General features: G+C 40.8%; 2 protein-coding genes across 8 annotated transcripts in view; both read right to left on the reverse strand.

Moving 5' to 3' along the window:
- The window catches only part of LOC104244697 (uncharacterized), a 55,580-nt gene that overhangs the window by 37,378 nt on the left and 4,952 nt on the right, over positions 1-13,250 (reverse strand). For all 7 annotated transcript variants that reach the window (XM_070162355.1, XM_070162349.1, XM_070162354.1 and 4 more), the window contains 8 exons: positions 5,361-5,516; positions 4,806-5,055; positions 4,654-4,721; positions 4,431-4,500; positions 3,978-4,301; positions 1,632-1,711; positions 1,426-1,477; positions 1,008-1,161 (listed from right to left, as the gene is read on the reverse strand). In XM_070162355.1, the coding sequence (XP_070018456.1) occupies positions 1,008-1,161; positions 1,426-1,477; positions 1,632-1,711; positions 3,978-4,301; positions 4,431-4,500; positions 4,654-4,721; positions 4,806-5,055; positions 5,361-5,485 (1,123 nt within the window). In that variant the 5' untranslated portion in view covers positions 5,486-5,516. Of the gene's footprint in view, positions 1-1,007; positions 1,162-1,425; positions 1,478-1,631; positions 1,712-3,977; positions 4,302-4,430; positions 4,501-4,653; positions 4,722-4,805; positions 5,056-5,360; positions 5,517-13,250 lie in introns of those variants that run through there.
- Positions 9,045-9,569, reverse strand: LOC138880860 (uncharacterized). Its single transcript, XM_070161040.1, has one exon. It carries the CDS (start codon positions 9,567-9,569, stop codon positions 9,045-9,047), a length of 525 nt encoding a protein of 174 aa, XP_070017141.1.

The following is a 13,250-nucleotide window of genomic DNA, read 5'->3' on the forward strand; positions in this document are numbered from 1 at the left end:
AAGTGCAAGGTAAGTTTTATTGAGTTGTGGTTAGACCGGCAATGTTGTATGAGGCAGAGTGTTGGCCGGTTAAGAACTCCCATATCCAGAGGTTGAAAGTAGAAGAGATGCGGATGTTGAGGTGGATGTGCGGGCACACTAGGTTAGACATGATCAGGAATGAAGATATTCGGAGGAAGGTGGGCGTCGCCCGTGTGGATGACAAGATGCGGGAAGCGAGGCTCAGATGGTTCGGGCACGTACAGAGGAGAAGCATCGATGCTCCGGTGAGGAGGTGTGAGCGGTTGGCCGTGGTGGGCACGAGAAGAGGTAGAGGGAGACCTAAAAAGTATTGGGGAGAGGTGATCAGGCAGGACATGGTTCGTCTGCAGATTTCCGAGGACATGGCCCTTGATAGGAAGGCCTGGAGGACTAGCATTAGAGTTGTAGGATAGGGGTAGTGGAGCTTTCCTTACTGCATGTCGGGGGTGAGGCGGGGTTGGATTAGGGTTGATCTTAGATGGTTTGCAGTTTATGTTGAACCCACACTATTCTTGTTGTTTATCTTAGATTCCTTAGACTCTGGTTACTGTTATTGCAAGTCATTCATCTTTTGATTTTTATGCTTCTGTTACTGTAATGGTTTTTACTGGAGTTACTAATGAATTCTCTTTTCTTTTCTTGTTTTCCTTGTTTTTCTTTATTTCCGCCGTTCTGAGCCGAGGGTTTATCGGAAATAGCCTCTCCGTCCTACCGGGGCAGGGGTAAGGTCTGCGTACACATTACCCTCCCCAGACCCCACTATGTGGGATTTTACTGGGTAGTTGTTGTTGTTTGTAAAATATGTTTGGTTGCTGAAAAAATAAAGGGGATTTCTATAACATTTAAGACGACACGGTAGGTATCTGTTTATAGAAAGAAACATAGAGAAGTCTGCTAAAATAACCTAAACAATTAAAAGAAAATAAGACAAGAGCGCAAATTCATATCAAGCTAAAACCTCAAACCAAGCAAAATTTATGATGTACCTGAGTGCAACTGCATTAAAATCTGCCCAAGAGAGCTGGAGAGTGCCATAAATGACCCGCATTTAGCTGATTCCTTGAATTCCGCAACTTGAAGAAAAACAGATGACGGAGCATCCAGCATAGCCCTGATGGCAGAAGCAGCTGCAACCCGTGCCTAGAGCAGACCCAGTACCCAATATTAGTAGCAGAAACACAGTGCTAAAACTCAGGTGATGCTTTACAGGACAGGTTATGAGAAAACTAAATTAACCAGTTGCTGTCAAATAAATATCTTCTTTCCCTTTTTTAAGAATAATTATACTTCTTCTTTAGTTGCAAACAGTACTCCATTTGGATGACCCCCCCCCCCCCCCCCCGGCAAAGAAGGAGCTGGTGAGAAGGATAAATGATAGCAAGAAATATAATAAAATAGAAGTACCTTTAGATATGGATCAAACAGCAAACAACTCATCAGCGTTGCCTCATACCTTCTGCAAATAGCAACAGAAAAGTGGGGAAAAGGCAAGGGCAGTACACCAAACAAAGTTGGAAAGTAAAATCAGAGACATGAGTAAACATCATTGTATGAATTACTTGACAGGATATACCAACTAACTGAGCAGATGAAAAAGCAAAAATCTTAACCTTGGCTGTAGGACATCACTGGATGGTAAAAGCATTGTCCACTGAGCCGTAAATGATTTGGGATCAGCTAGACAAAGGTCCTTCAAGGAAAATTCATTTATTCAAATAAATTAGCATTATGCATAACCAAAAGAACAAAGAATCATGTTTTTTCTATGAGATGTCCATGTCAACCATGGATAATCAATTGCCAAATTGCTCATTTGTGATGTCCCACACACAAGGCTCTATGAAAAGCACATCAATTAAATAGCTACTACCAGACTTAAAACAATAAGCAAATTCATCTTGGAGATATCACCAACATACATGTATAAAAACTATTGCACAATTATGTTAATTACAACAAAAGATATTGCAAACAAAGTTGCTTGTTTCACATGGCTTTTGGCAAAAGAAGCAGTCTTGACACAGGATAACCTATTAAGAGGGGATCCCAATTTTTTTTAATAACCGTGGAGTCCGGGCCATCTTGTGCGCGCCTCGACTAATAAGGGATTCCAATTATGATCTAGATCTTACTTATGTGGTGAAGAGGCAGAGACAATCAATCATCTCTTTTTGCATGTAAAATGACAGATCATTTATGGAACATATTCATCAACCTGAGGGGAATTAGGTGGGCCAGGCCAAGGAGAATTCTTGAAGTCCTAGCATGCTGGAATAGAGATGGTAGCCTATACAGTCAGAAAGAGAGATGGAGGATTGTCCAGCTTGCATTTGGCGGACAATTTGGAAAGAGAAAAATCAAAGATGTTTTGAAGACAAATGCAGTTCTATCCAGAAGCTGAAGACGAATTGTCTCATTCTTTTATATTTTTGGTGTAAGCAAGAGTAAGTAGAATATCTTGAGTCTATTTTTGAAGTCTTAAAATCCTTGTGAGAAGACAAAGGACTAGGAATTCTTCTTGTACTCCACTCTGTAAATATGGGTAACTGCACAGCTTTGTGTAGTCCTACACACACACAAAAAAAAATGTTCTTTTGAGAAGGTATATATACACAAATATGTTACCTTCTCGAACAAAAACATATTGCTAACTTACACAAATAAGTACATGAAAGAAAGAATGTTACAAATAGATGATATTGTGGCCAATGAAGCAGTTGAGCCATTGCATTGGCTAACTTGTTAAACAAAAGTACATATACAAATCAAAACTGTCAAAAATAGACTGATTAGCAGGTCAACTGCAATCAGGCAGTCGCGCATATTGGCACTTGCTCACCAAGAAAGAAACGGAGGATAAGAGAAAGGCATAATTATGGAATGTGTTCCAAACTTTTAATAGTGGTAACCTACTCGGTTTTACTGTTGAACATTATATTTTCTAATTTTAATTTAGAGAATTGATCGCAATTGTAACATAATAGGGTTTGATAGAAATTGCTACATTGAAACACCCTGACAAAACTACACTCCAGACACGAGATTCCACAAATGCTGATTTTAGTGATAGAGCAGCACATCCAGGATCTTGAAGGCCAATCACTATCTCATTAAGAATATTGAATAAGTTGATAAAACAGAAACTGAATACAATTTACCTTTCTCAAAAGAAAAAAAAAAGAAACTGAATACAATTTCCGTTGTCGAATTACCTGTAGATTTTCTTTTTTGGTTTTTTGGTAAGTCAAACATTCCATTACTATACACCAAGTTGGTGTCAGAAGTATATATGACTCAAACCAATTGATCCACTGGAATCTCTCTAATTTTCCAGCTATCTATACAATTTAATATCTAGAAAAATTTGCAGTGTCATATTCCATGTAGATTTTTAATTTTTGGACCAAGTCAAACATTTCATTACTATATACCAAGTTGGTGTCAGAGTATATACAAATTTGTTTGTATGACTCAAACCGAGTCATCCACTGGCATCTCACAAATTTGACAGCTACCTATACTACAAGTATCCTTGCTTTGCACCGAAAACATTGTCGCGTAGAATTGACTGTTTGTACATTTTCGTATTGCTGAATAATAGCTAAAGCATGCAGATAATGCATACCTGCCATATATTCTCACTTATTACAATCCAATATCATTAATATAAATGCTCTTTCATTCTATTTGTTAGCAAAATCTAACAAAAATTATAAAGTTCGAGAAGCAGGATATGCAAAAAAAGAGTTTCACGAATTGAGTGGAATTGAAACAATTCCAAAACCCCAATTATCAACAACAAGAACCATAAAGGTTTTGAGCAGAACCTTTCAGAATCATCTCAAATAAGACATCTTTAGAATTTGATGTGATGTTCAGTACACACAAGATCAAGCAGGATATAAGACACTGAGACCATGAGACAAATTGCAAGAAAGAAGTTAGTTCAGAAATACCTGGATACAGATGATCGCAGCTAATCTAGTCTTAGCATAGGCTGTATTGCAAGTAACCCTCCCTGATCCATCACTATCACTGTTTTCTGAATCAGATGATAGTGTTAGAGATTTCTCATCCTCCAACTGCAAACTTTTCAGATTTTTATTTCGTAAGTGTGGAGGCCTATATCGGCCCGCTTGTGATTTTGTTGATTCTGCCAAATCTGGCTTCATGCTAACAGAAGTAATCTGCTTCTTATCAGCAATGGCAAACATATCATGTGATTTATTAGTAAGGCCATAATGAATAAAATTCCTCAATGCCACAACAAGACCAGCCACCTATGAAACATAAGTACATGGATTACAACTTCGAAGTCGCAGTCTATCAAAAAAGATCTACTTTATCTATCAAAGAGAGGGCAAAAAGCAAATAAAGCAAGAATCTCATCGACATAATGCAGTCCTTACATGGCCAGACAACGATCCCTTGGCATCTGCAAGAACCAAGTGCAGGCAATGTAGAAACGAGGTATAAAACCTGGAGAAAAGATCTGCCACCATGTTATTAATAAGAAAATTAAGACACCATATAAACACAAGCAAATACTAAGCAAGAATGAACAACCCAGCCCTCTACCCTAGTCCCTGCGAAAGAAAACAAAAAATAAAAAGCAAAGGAATGAGAGGATACCTGGCAATGGCTCTATCTTCCTTAATAAGGCCCTTAGATGCCACCATTTCCAAAATATTTCTAAGGATCTAATTCACAACACAAACTCCCAAATAAAAACCTATAAGCGAATTTTAGGAGGCACATAAAGCAGTCTAAAGTAGCATACCCACCTCAATTGTTGATTGCCAAGTATCAACTGGTAAAGAAGATCCAAATCTCGAATATAGTTCACCAATAATAGTAAAAGCTACTATTTCAACTTCCCATGAACTGTTGTAACCAGATATTTTTTTCTTTCCTCTTGAATTTGACAAATTACTTGCCTCAGGTTGAAGATTGGAAACAATTCTGAGGAGAAAATTTAGCAGCTGCAAGTGTTCAGTTAACAAACCTGTTCTTTCACTTGCAGCCAAAAGACATCTGAAAATAGAATATGGCAGATACAAGAATCAGAAACATCAACAATCAAAATCTCAAACATGGAGGATTTTGAAATAACAGAATTTGTTTTAATGAATAAGTGAATGTTTATGCAACCCTAATAAAAACTAGGAAGTAACAATGGCAAGAAAAAAATTGTAAGTACTACTAAGCAAGTGCTTCCTCTATCCCAAATTTGATACATGACGAGACTGATTTTCTTTTGTTTGAAAAGTACAGATTAAGGGAAAGGAAAAGATGGAGAGAAGAGGATGAACACAAAAAAGAAAGGACAGAGAACAGACCTTGAAGTCTCAGAACAATGTTTTATTGCTCTAACCACAGAAACATCAGCAGTATTAGCTTTCTCAAGAGTTTCAATTATGCTCCTTAAGGAGTCAAATAAAAGAGGCCAAGAACTAGAACTCATTTTTCAAAAACCGATTATTGGGATAATATATCTGCAAAACAGCAAAGGATAGTAGTCAATACAACGTAATGTTTATCAATCTTCGAACAAAGGAACATTTCTTTTATGATAAATTGAGAACAAAATAAAGAGAGAACTCTCTTAAGTTTTTTTTTTTTTTTTGGCAATCCGCTAGGCAAGCGCCTAGGGCTAGTTTTTTATTAATAACAGGAAAAAAAAATACAACAATTAGGAAAAGTAGAAATAAGGGGGGACAATAGCACCGGTATTGTTACCCATATAACACAAACCGGGCTAAACCTTACATTACTAACCCTATTGAGGCATAAAATAGCCTCACTAGCAAGCATGTAAAAAGAAAGAACTAGCTACAATCAAATATTCAGTGATCACCACAGAGTTTATAACATACTCTGTGATGATATTATAAATCAAAATACTAACATAATGGTAGAATAAAATGATGAAGGAATTAAAATGTTGTCCCTTCTTGTCCAAACTTGTAATTTCTTCAATTTGTAATTCTTTTTCATCACACTCCCAATTCTTCAAGAAGTATTCAAAATTCATGATTTCTTTTTAGAACGATTGGACCTTGTTGATGTAGTTGGGGCGACCTGCTTTTGTTTGGCATTTCTCATTGGAGGTCGCCTAACATTTAAAAAATCATTAACCTTGTCGTCCCAACTATTTTTCCTTGTATGAGTCTTTTTACCTTTGCCGTTATGCCTTGGTGATAGATCCCCTTTTCTTGATGCCTGTGCACGACATTCTTGTAACATTGCTTCTTCTTCTCCTTGTTCAAAAAATTCACTCCCCAAATTAACAGGTTGTGGAGAACTTTGAACGATATATAGTGTCACTAAGGCATCTCCTCCTTGTGTCGTTGTCACGATTGTCTTACTTTGTTGTTGTCCTATGTTTTGCATTTTTTTCTTGCTCTTACTTACAGGACCAGTGCTAAGCGTAGCAGGATTTAAGGATTTTAGAGGAGTAGAGCTTACCATTGCATCCAAAAGTTTCCTCTCCTCCAATGAAATGAGTGGCTCGGTTGTTACAATTTGATTCTGCCCAGATTTTGGCACTACTGTTTCCTCCAAAAGTTTCCTCTCTTAAGTTGGACTCATGGTACTGAAGATTATTTTCACTCTCGGTAACATTAGCAACATTCTCATGAGCTTTCTCGAGTACATCAAGCACCAATTCTGTACTTCATAGATGGGGAGAATCCCTTGGATTTTCATCTTCAAGAACCTTAATAGCAACGCGGAAGACCTTGCAGCCTTTCCATTTGTTAGGTTCATGTCCATAGAAAACTCCCGGAAAAATTTGAGCTAACCTCTTTTGGTCTTGAGTGTCTATAGCTTTCCCTTATGGCTTTACTTAGTCGGAAAACTAAATGCCCCTTGGTAAGATCTTTAGCATAGTCCCCTAGCTAACGAAAGACTCAATATGACAGACACGTTGTTGACGTATAGGCCTAACAAGGCAGTATCGAAAATCTGCTACCCTTAGTTCTTGCAATGCTCCTACAGATTATCTGTGGCACATTTTACATGGCATATTAGGTGACAACTTATTTTTCCCAAACCGTTTGTCATCTCCATGTTACAAACTTATAAGGCTTCACTAATCAGGGGAAAAAAAATTATAAGGTTTCAACTTTAGATAGGACTAGGAGGCCCTTCATAGATCTTCGTTTACAGAACTTGATCTTGCTTCTAGAAATTGTGTCATATGGACTGGGTTTTTTGGTGGCACAAAGATAAAGGTGTTTTCAGACATACATGAATGAGCACTTCCTTTCCGCCTTTTGACAAGTACCGTTTCTGCCAGCCTGCTAATCTTTTTTCAACCCTTTCGATCACTGGATTCCAAATCGTGGTATCCTTATGCGAAGCGCCCAATGGGAGACCCAGGTAAATAGTGGGGAGGGAGCCCACCTTACATCTGAGAACATAAGACAAAGCATCAATATTAGCAACCTCACCCACCGGGAAAATCTCACACTTGCCGAGGTTGATTTTGAGACCTGATACTATCTGAAACCACTGTAGGACCTGCTTCAGGTAGGTCAACTGATCCATATCGGCGTCATAGAAAACCAGGGTGTCATCCGCAAAAAGCAAATGAGAGACTCTTCGGGCACTAGGCACCCCGATCGGAGCTGAGAATCCTCTCAAAAAGCCTCCGCCCGCCACACGATCCATCATTTTACTCAAAGCATCCATCACTAGAATGAATAGCATGGGGATAGGGGGTCTCCTTGCCTGAGACCCCTGGAGCTGCCAAAGAAACCACACACTGAGGAAATGTAGAACTTGATCCATCCCCTCCATCTTAGCCCAAACCCCATCCACATCATAATGAAATCCAAGAACTCCCAATTGACATGGTCGAAAGCCTTCTCAAGGTCCAACTTGCATAGTAAGCCGGGATCTCTATTTTTCCTTCTGGAGTCTACAAGTTCATTTGCCACCAAAACGGCATCCATGATCTGCCTACCTTCCACAAACGCATTCTGGGAGGACGAAATAGACACGTCAAGAATCTTCTTGAGTCTAGTGGAAAGCACTTTAGAAATAATCATGTAAATGCTCCCCACGAGACTAATAGGCCTGAAGTCATTGATACAAGATGCACATTTTTTCTTAGGCACAATAGTAATAAAAGAAGCATTGATACTTCTCTCGAAAATACCATTCACATGGAAGTATTCAATGGCTTCCATCAACTCCCCCTTGATGGTGTCCCAACAGAGCTGGAAGAAGGCCAAGGAGAAACCATCGGGGCCGGGGGCCTTATCGCCAGCACAACTTGAAACAACCTCGTGCACCTCCTCCTCCTCGAAAGCCCTTTCTAGCTACTCACTGTCTCCCTCCCCTATGTGGTTGAACTCTATTCCCCTAAAGTTGGCCTCCAACTAACTTCCTTTTTGTATAAGTTCTCATAAAACCCCACTATCGCCCCTTTTACCTCCTCCTCTCCCTCAATCCTCACCCTATCCACAACTAAGGACTCTATGAAGCTTCTCCTTCGATTTGCAACTGCCACACCCTGTGGAAAAATTTGGTATTCGAATCTCCTTCCTTTAACCATAGCACCCTCGATTTTTGCCGCCAACTAGTCTCCTCAGCTATTGCTAACTCGACTATTTCCCTCTTAACCTCCCACAATCTCTCTTTCTCAGATTCATCTAACTCCCTCGCTCCTTCCCCTCTCTCTAGATCCCCCAATTCATGCATAAGCTCCCCCATTTTAACCACTACCCTCCCAAAAAGCTCTTCGAAAGACGGAATGAAGGTCTCCCTGATACCCCATTGCTTGTCCACCATTCTTTCACCTTGTCACCAAATCATGGCACGTTCAACCACATGTTCTCGAATCGGAAGGGAGCATGCACCCCCCTACCTTTGCATCCATCTAGCAAGATAGGCAAATGATCCGAAGTCAGCCTAGGTAAAGGAATCTGCAACACATTCGGCACCAGCTCATCCCAGAAGGGCAATATCAGAAATCTATCAAGTCTAGACCTTGAGTTGGTATCCTCCGCCCTGGCTCAAGTAAACCTTTCCCCTGACAAAGGAAGATCAATGAGAAAGTGATCATTGAAGAAGTCGGAAAACTCCTCCATGGCCCTCGAAATCATACTACACCCTAATCTCTCCTCCGGGAATCTAATAGTGTTAAAGTCTCCCCGCAGAACCCATGGAATGTCCCATTCCCCCATCATATTGGTCAGTTCCTCCCAGAAAAACACCTTGGACCCTTCTCCTATCGGTCCGTACACTCCCCCAAATCCCCACTCCACCCCACTCACTCTATCTTTGACAAGAGTTGCTAAAGAAAAAACTCCCTTCTTATTCTCATTTACCTCAAAGCTTCTATCATCCCACATTAGAAGAATGCCCCCAGCACTTTCCGCTGCTGGAATCCAGTCATATTTTACCCAACTACCTCCCCAGACACTCCTCACAATCACATCCGACAAAACTTTCAATTTTATCTCCTGAAAGCAAACTAGGTTAGCACCCCACTCTCTAACTCCCACTTTGATGATGGCCCTTTTGTTTGGGTCATTCATCCCCTCACATTCCATGAAAGGATCTTAACTTCCATAAAAAACAATATCCCCCTTCTCCCTACCCCCTCTAACCGAGCTCCCTTCCTCCCTGTCACACACCGGGCCCCTTCTCTGGTACACCACTACATCCCCTAAATTATTTTGCTTAACACCTTGACTCATCTCCCTCCCTGCAACATCATAACAAGATTGTTGCTCAATCTCCCTCAACAGTTCTAACACCCTATCTTCCTTCCATTGAAAAGAAACACCTAGAAACTTCCCAAAGTTTAATAGTTTATCCTCCATCCAGAAAGACATATCCCCTCCTCCAATCCGTGACGAGATTGGACAGGGGTCTTCTATATGCACCCTTTCCTTGCTCCTACCGGAGGAATACAAGACCATAGCATTGCTAGCAATAGAAACTTTAGGTGCCAAAAGGATCTCGCCATTTCCTTGAAGGGTATCAATCTCTGAAAGTAGCACCCCGCTGCTACAGGAATGACCAGAAACACCAGTAGGGTAGCAGGAAGGAGGAGAGCATGGAGCCCTTGGCGGCATCTTAACTGGAAATACTGGTCCGGCACTAACATCAGATGGGGCATGCTTAACGATTTTCCCAGAAGAAGAAGAAGCTTGAAGTGTAGCCTCAACACAACTAAGCCCAGGAGCAGATGAGGGGGCGATGGAGCTGGGTCCATCAGAGGCGGGAGGCCGTGAAATAATAGCACCATCTATAGCCGGAGCCGCCCCTGAAGCAGCGGCCATCGAAGAAGGGCGAAGGTCACTAGAGCTCGGTGCAGAAATGCCACTGTGTGCAGCACCATTGGCAGAAGAAGGAAGAACCATTGTTCCCATATACTTAGGATCCTTAACAGACACAGCTTGAAATAATCTGGGCCCCTTAGAATCAATTCTAATAGAATTGGGAAAAGTTGTTGGGCCCATGTGAGAAGGCCTAGGCCTATACTTGCTGAAAACTTGTCTGGCGCTAGGATAATGAGAAGAGGACCGGCCCATTTTACCTTTCCAACCCGCATCACTAACCCATTTACGTCTTTCCCTCATGTTGAAATTTTGTCTTCTTCTCCCAAAATCATACCTCCCGTCTCTTCTCGATCTAACGTCTAATTCCGGCTTAGTCCACTGATCCGATGAGCTCTCCCCTTCCCTCAGAGACTGATTTCCCCTCCCCTCCCTTCTATTTGACCTTCCTTTTTCTTCTGCCACTATCTCAGGCATAAAGATAAGACGAAATTCAGGGCTCAACCAAACCCTATAACTCAAGTAGCCATCTTCCACCACAGTGGAGACAGGGATTTTGCCCCCTTTCCTCACCACAATCCTCACTCGCGAGAGATCGTGTAAACTGCAAGCGACATCAATAAAACCCCCACAGATTTCCCCAATCTTCTTGAACCAAAGATGCACCGGGAGACCCACCATGTTGACCACTAATGATTCGCCGGTGAAACGAGGGTCTAGACACCCATCGTGCTCCACCCATCTATCTAGCTTTAAGAAGTTCCCATCGAACCACATGTTTCCTCTTACAAGAATTTTTGGAGCTTGAGACTCGTCGACAAAATGAAAGAGATATTGTGTGTCCCCCAGTTGCGATATTTTCAGCCCGTCCTTGACATTCCATGCCTCTGCTGCCCAGTTCCTAACAGCCTCTGGAGAACCAACCCATTTGGAGAAAGACCCAATCAGACAAGATTTCAAGAAGCCCTTGCGCCTGAAAGTGCGCTCCTCAGATAGCGAGAAGTGCGGCTCCTGCCCTACGTCAAGCTTTCAATGGCATCTTCCCCCAAGTTCTAGGGCTGGCCAAGAGGCAGCTTTGATGAAAGTCAAGTTTTCCAGTTTTCTAGATTCTAGAGAGAAGTAGGAGTTTCTCTGTACAATCCATCATATTCTAGATGTTGTTGTCCCAAAAAAAGAAGTGGTGAGATCTGTTCGGAAAAACCTCAAAGGTTAGAAAAATCAGTAGTCATGGGTGAAAAACAGAATGAAGAAAGGGAAGGAATTTTCTGGTATTGAACAACGAAAAGGTATTCTGCAATCTTAAGAAGAAGGAGAAAGAAGTTTTTTTGGCAATTGACTCAAAAGTGATTGAAAACTGGCCGGAAAATGCTTCTCGTCGCCGGAAAAAAGTAAAAGTGGTCGGAATCTAAAACTTCATGGATGGGTGGGGTCGGAACAAGGGGTCGAAGAGGCTGTCCAAAAGAAAAAAGTTGATATCTGGCACGGATTTGGCTCACTCGCCGGCGCGTGGTGGAAGGCTCGCCGGAGCTTGGCCGCTCGTGGCCGCGCGTGTATGGGTGCTTATCGGAGCTGTTTTCAAGGATAGGCTCGCGTCACTGGTGGCTCTCCGATGGTGTTTGTAGAAACTCAGGATTCCGGGTTCTCAGTCTCCTTGGGGAGTGTGCCTGAGTGAAGTGTTTTTCTTCTCAATCTAGTTGTACGAACCGTAACGCATGTATTTCATCAAGAAGATCTTCTCTTCTTCATACAACCTCTTCGTCTCTCCGTTAATAAAGTTTTTCATAATAAATACACAAGATATACTGGAGCACTTGAGCTGCACTAGGGGATAGCTCATTACTCAATTACAGATCCCACGAGCACCCCATTTTCAAAAGAGCATATATTAACTCAACTATCTAACTAATACATATATAACATTAAAACTTGCCATACTTCTAAGCAAATGGAGCATCCCATCATCAAGAAAATTATTGCCCCACTTCATCATAACATAATCTGTTAAGATATAAGTCATGTATAACTCAAGCATACTCAAATTTAACATGTCACTGCTTGAATTAAAAATCCAACTGCCTCTTTAGTTTTCCCTCCACCAAACTTTGGGATTCATTTAATTAAGCATCGACATGAATTGCAAATGTAGCAGCGGAAGAAAATATTAAAGTAATAATTGAAAGCTAGTTTGCTAGAAAATAAGCTTTTCAGTTTATACAGTTAAATGAATTTAAATTTCTCATACTTGTAATATTTGTTTAAAAGAATAATTTTAGTAGAATGCATCAATCAAGAATGCCCTTATTCGGATTTCAAAAATAGATGCATACACAAACACGTCCATCCATCTTGGGCATGGGACGATGTTCGAAATCCAATCAGAATAATCTAATATTCCTTAATGAAATCTGTAGAGTAGTACAAGACAACTATATAAATTATAATTGCGGGAGTAATATACAACCTTCAATCAGTCAATTATGCCTCAATCTCATATTAGTGGGATCGACTATATTTTACATTTAGTCCTCTGTTTGGGTCCATGTCATTTAGATGCCAAACAATTCGGTTATTAAGGCACATCTCATAAAAAATGGTTTTCTCAAGGCAAACTAGAGGTTTTGGAGGTTCTTTAAATCTCATACATATCCCTACCAGGGCAAGACGTCTCTTAACAATAATAACCGTGGTAAACAAAAGGCAACAATATATTAATTGTCAGAGATGCCAATTCTGACGTTCTTTACAACATTAACAGTAACTCAAAAACCATAATGGATATATTGATCAGAATTAGGGAGTTTTTCAGATCTAACTATATTCATGCCACATTCTTAATAAGGGCATGTCCTCGGGTGGGGTAGAGTGGGGGGCTGGGGTTAGGGGGTGGGTCGGGTAGCAGGGGAGGTAGAGGGGGCAAGGGAGCCTATAGGTTGA

The sequence above is a fragment of the Nicotiana sylvestris genome, chromosome 11, assembly GCF_000393655.2.
Source record: "Nicotiana sylvestris chromosome 11, ASM39365v2, whole genome shotgun sequence".
In the NCBI taxonomy this organism is placed as follows: Eukaryota; Viridiplantae; Streptophyta; class Magnoliopsida; order Solanales; family Solanaceae; genus Nicotiana; species Nicotiana sylvestris.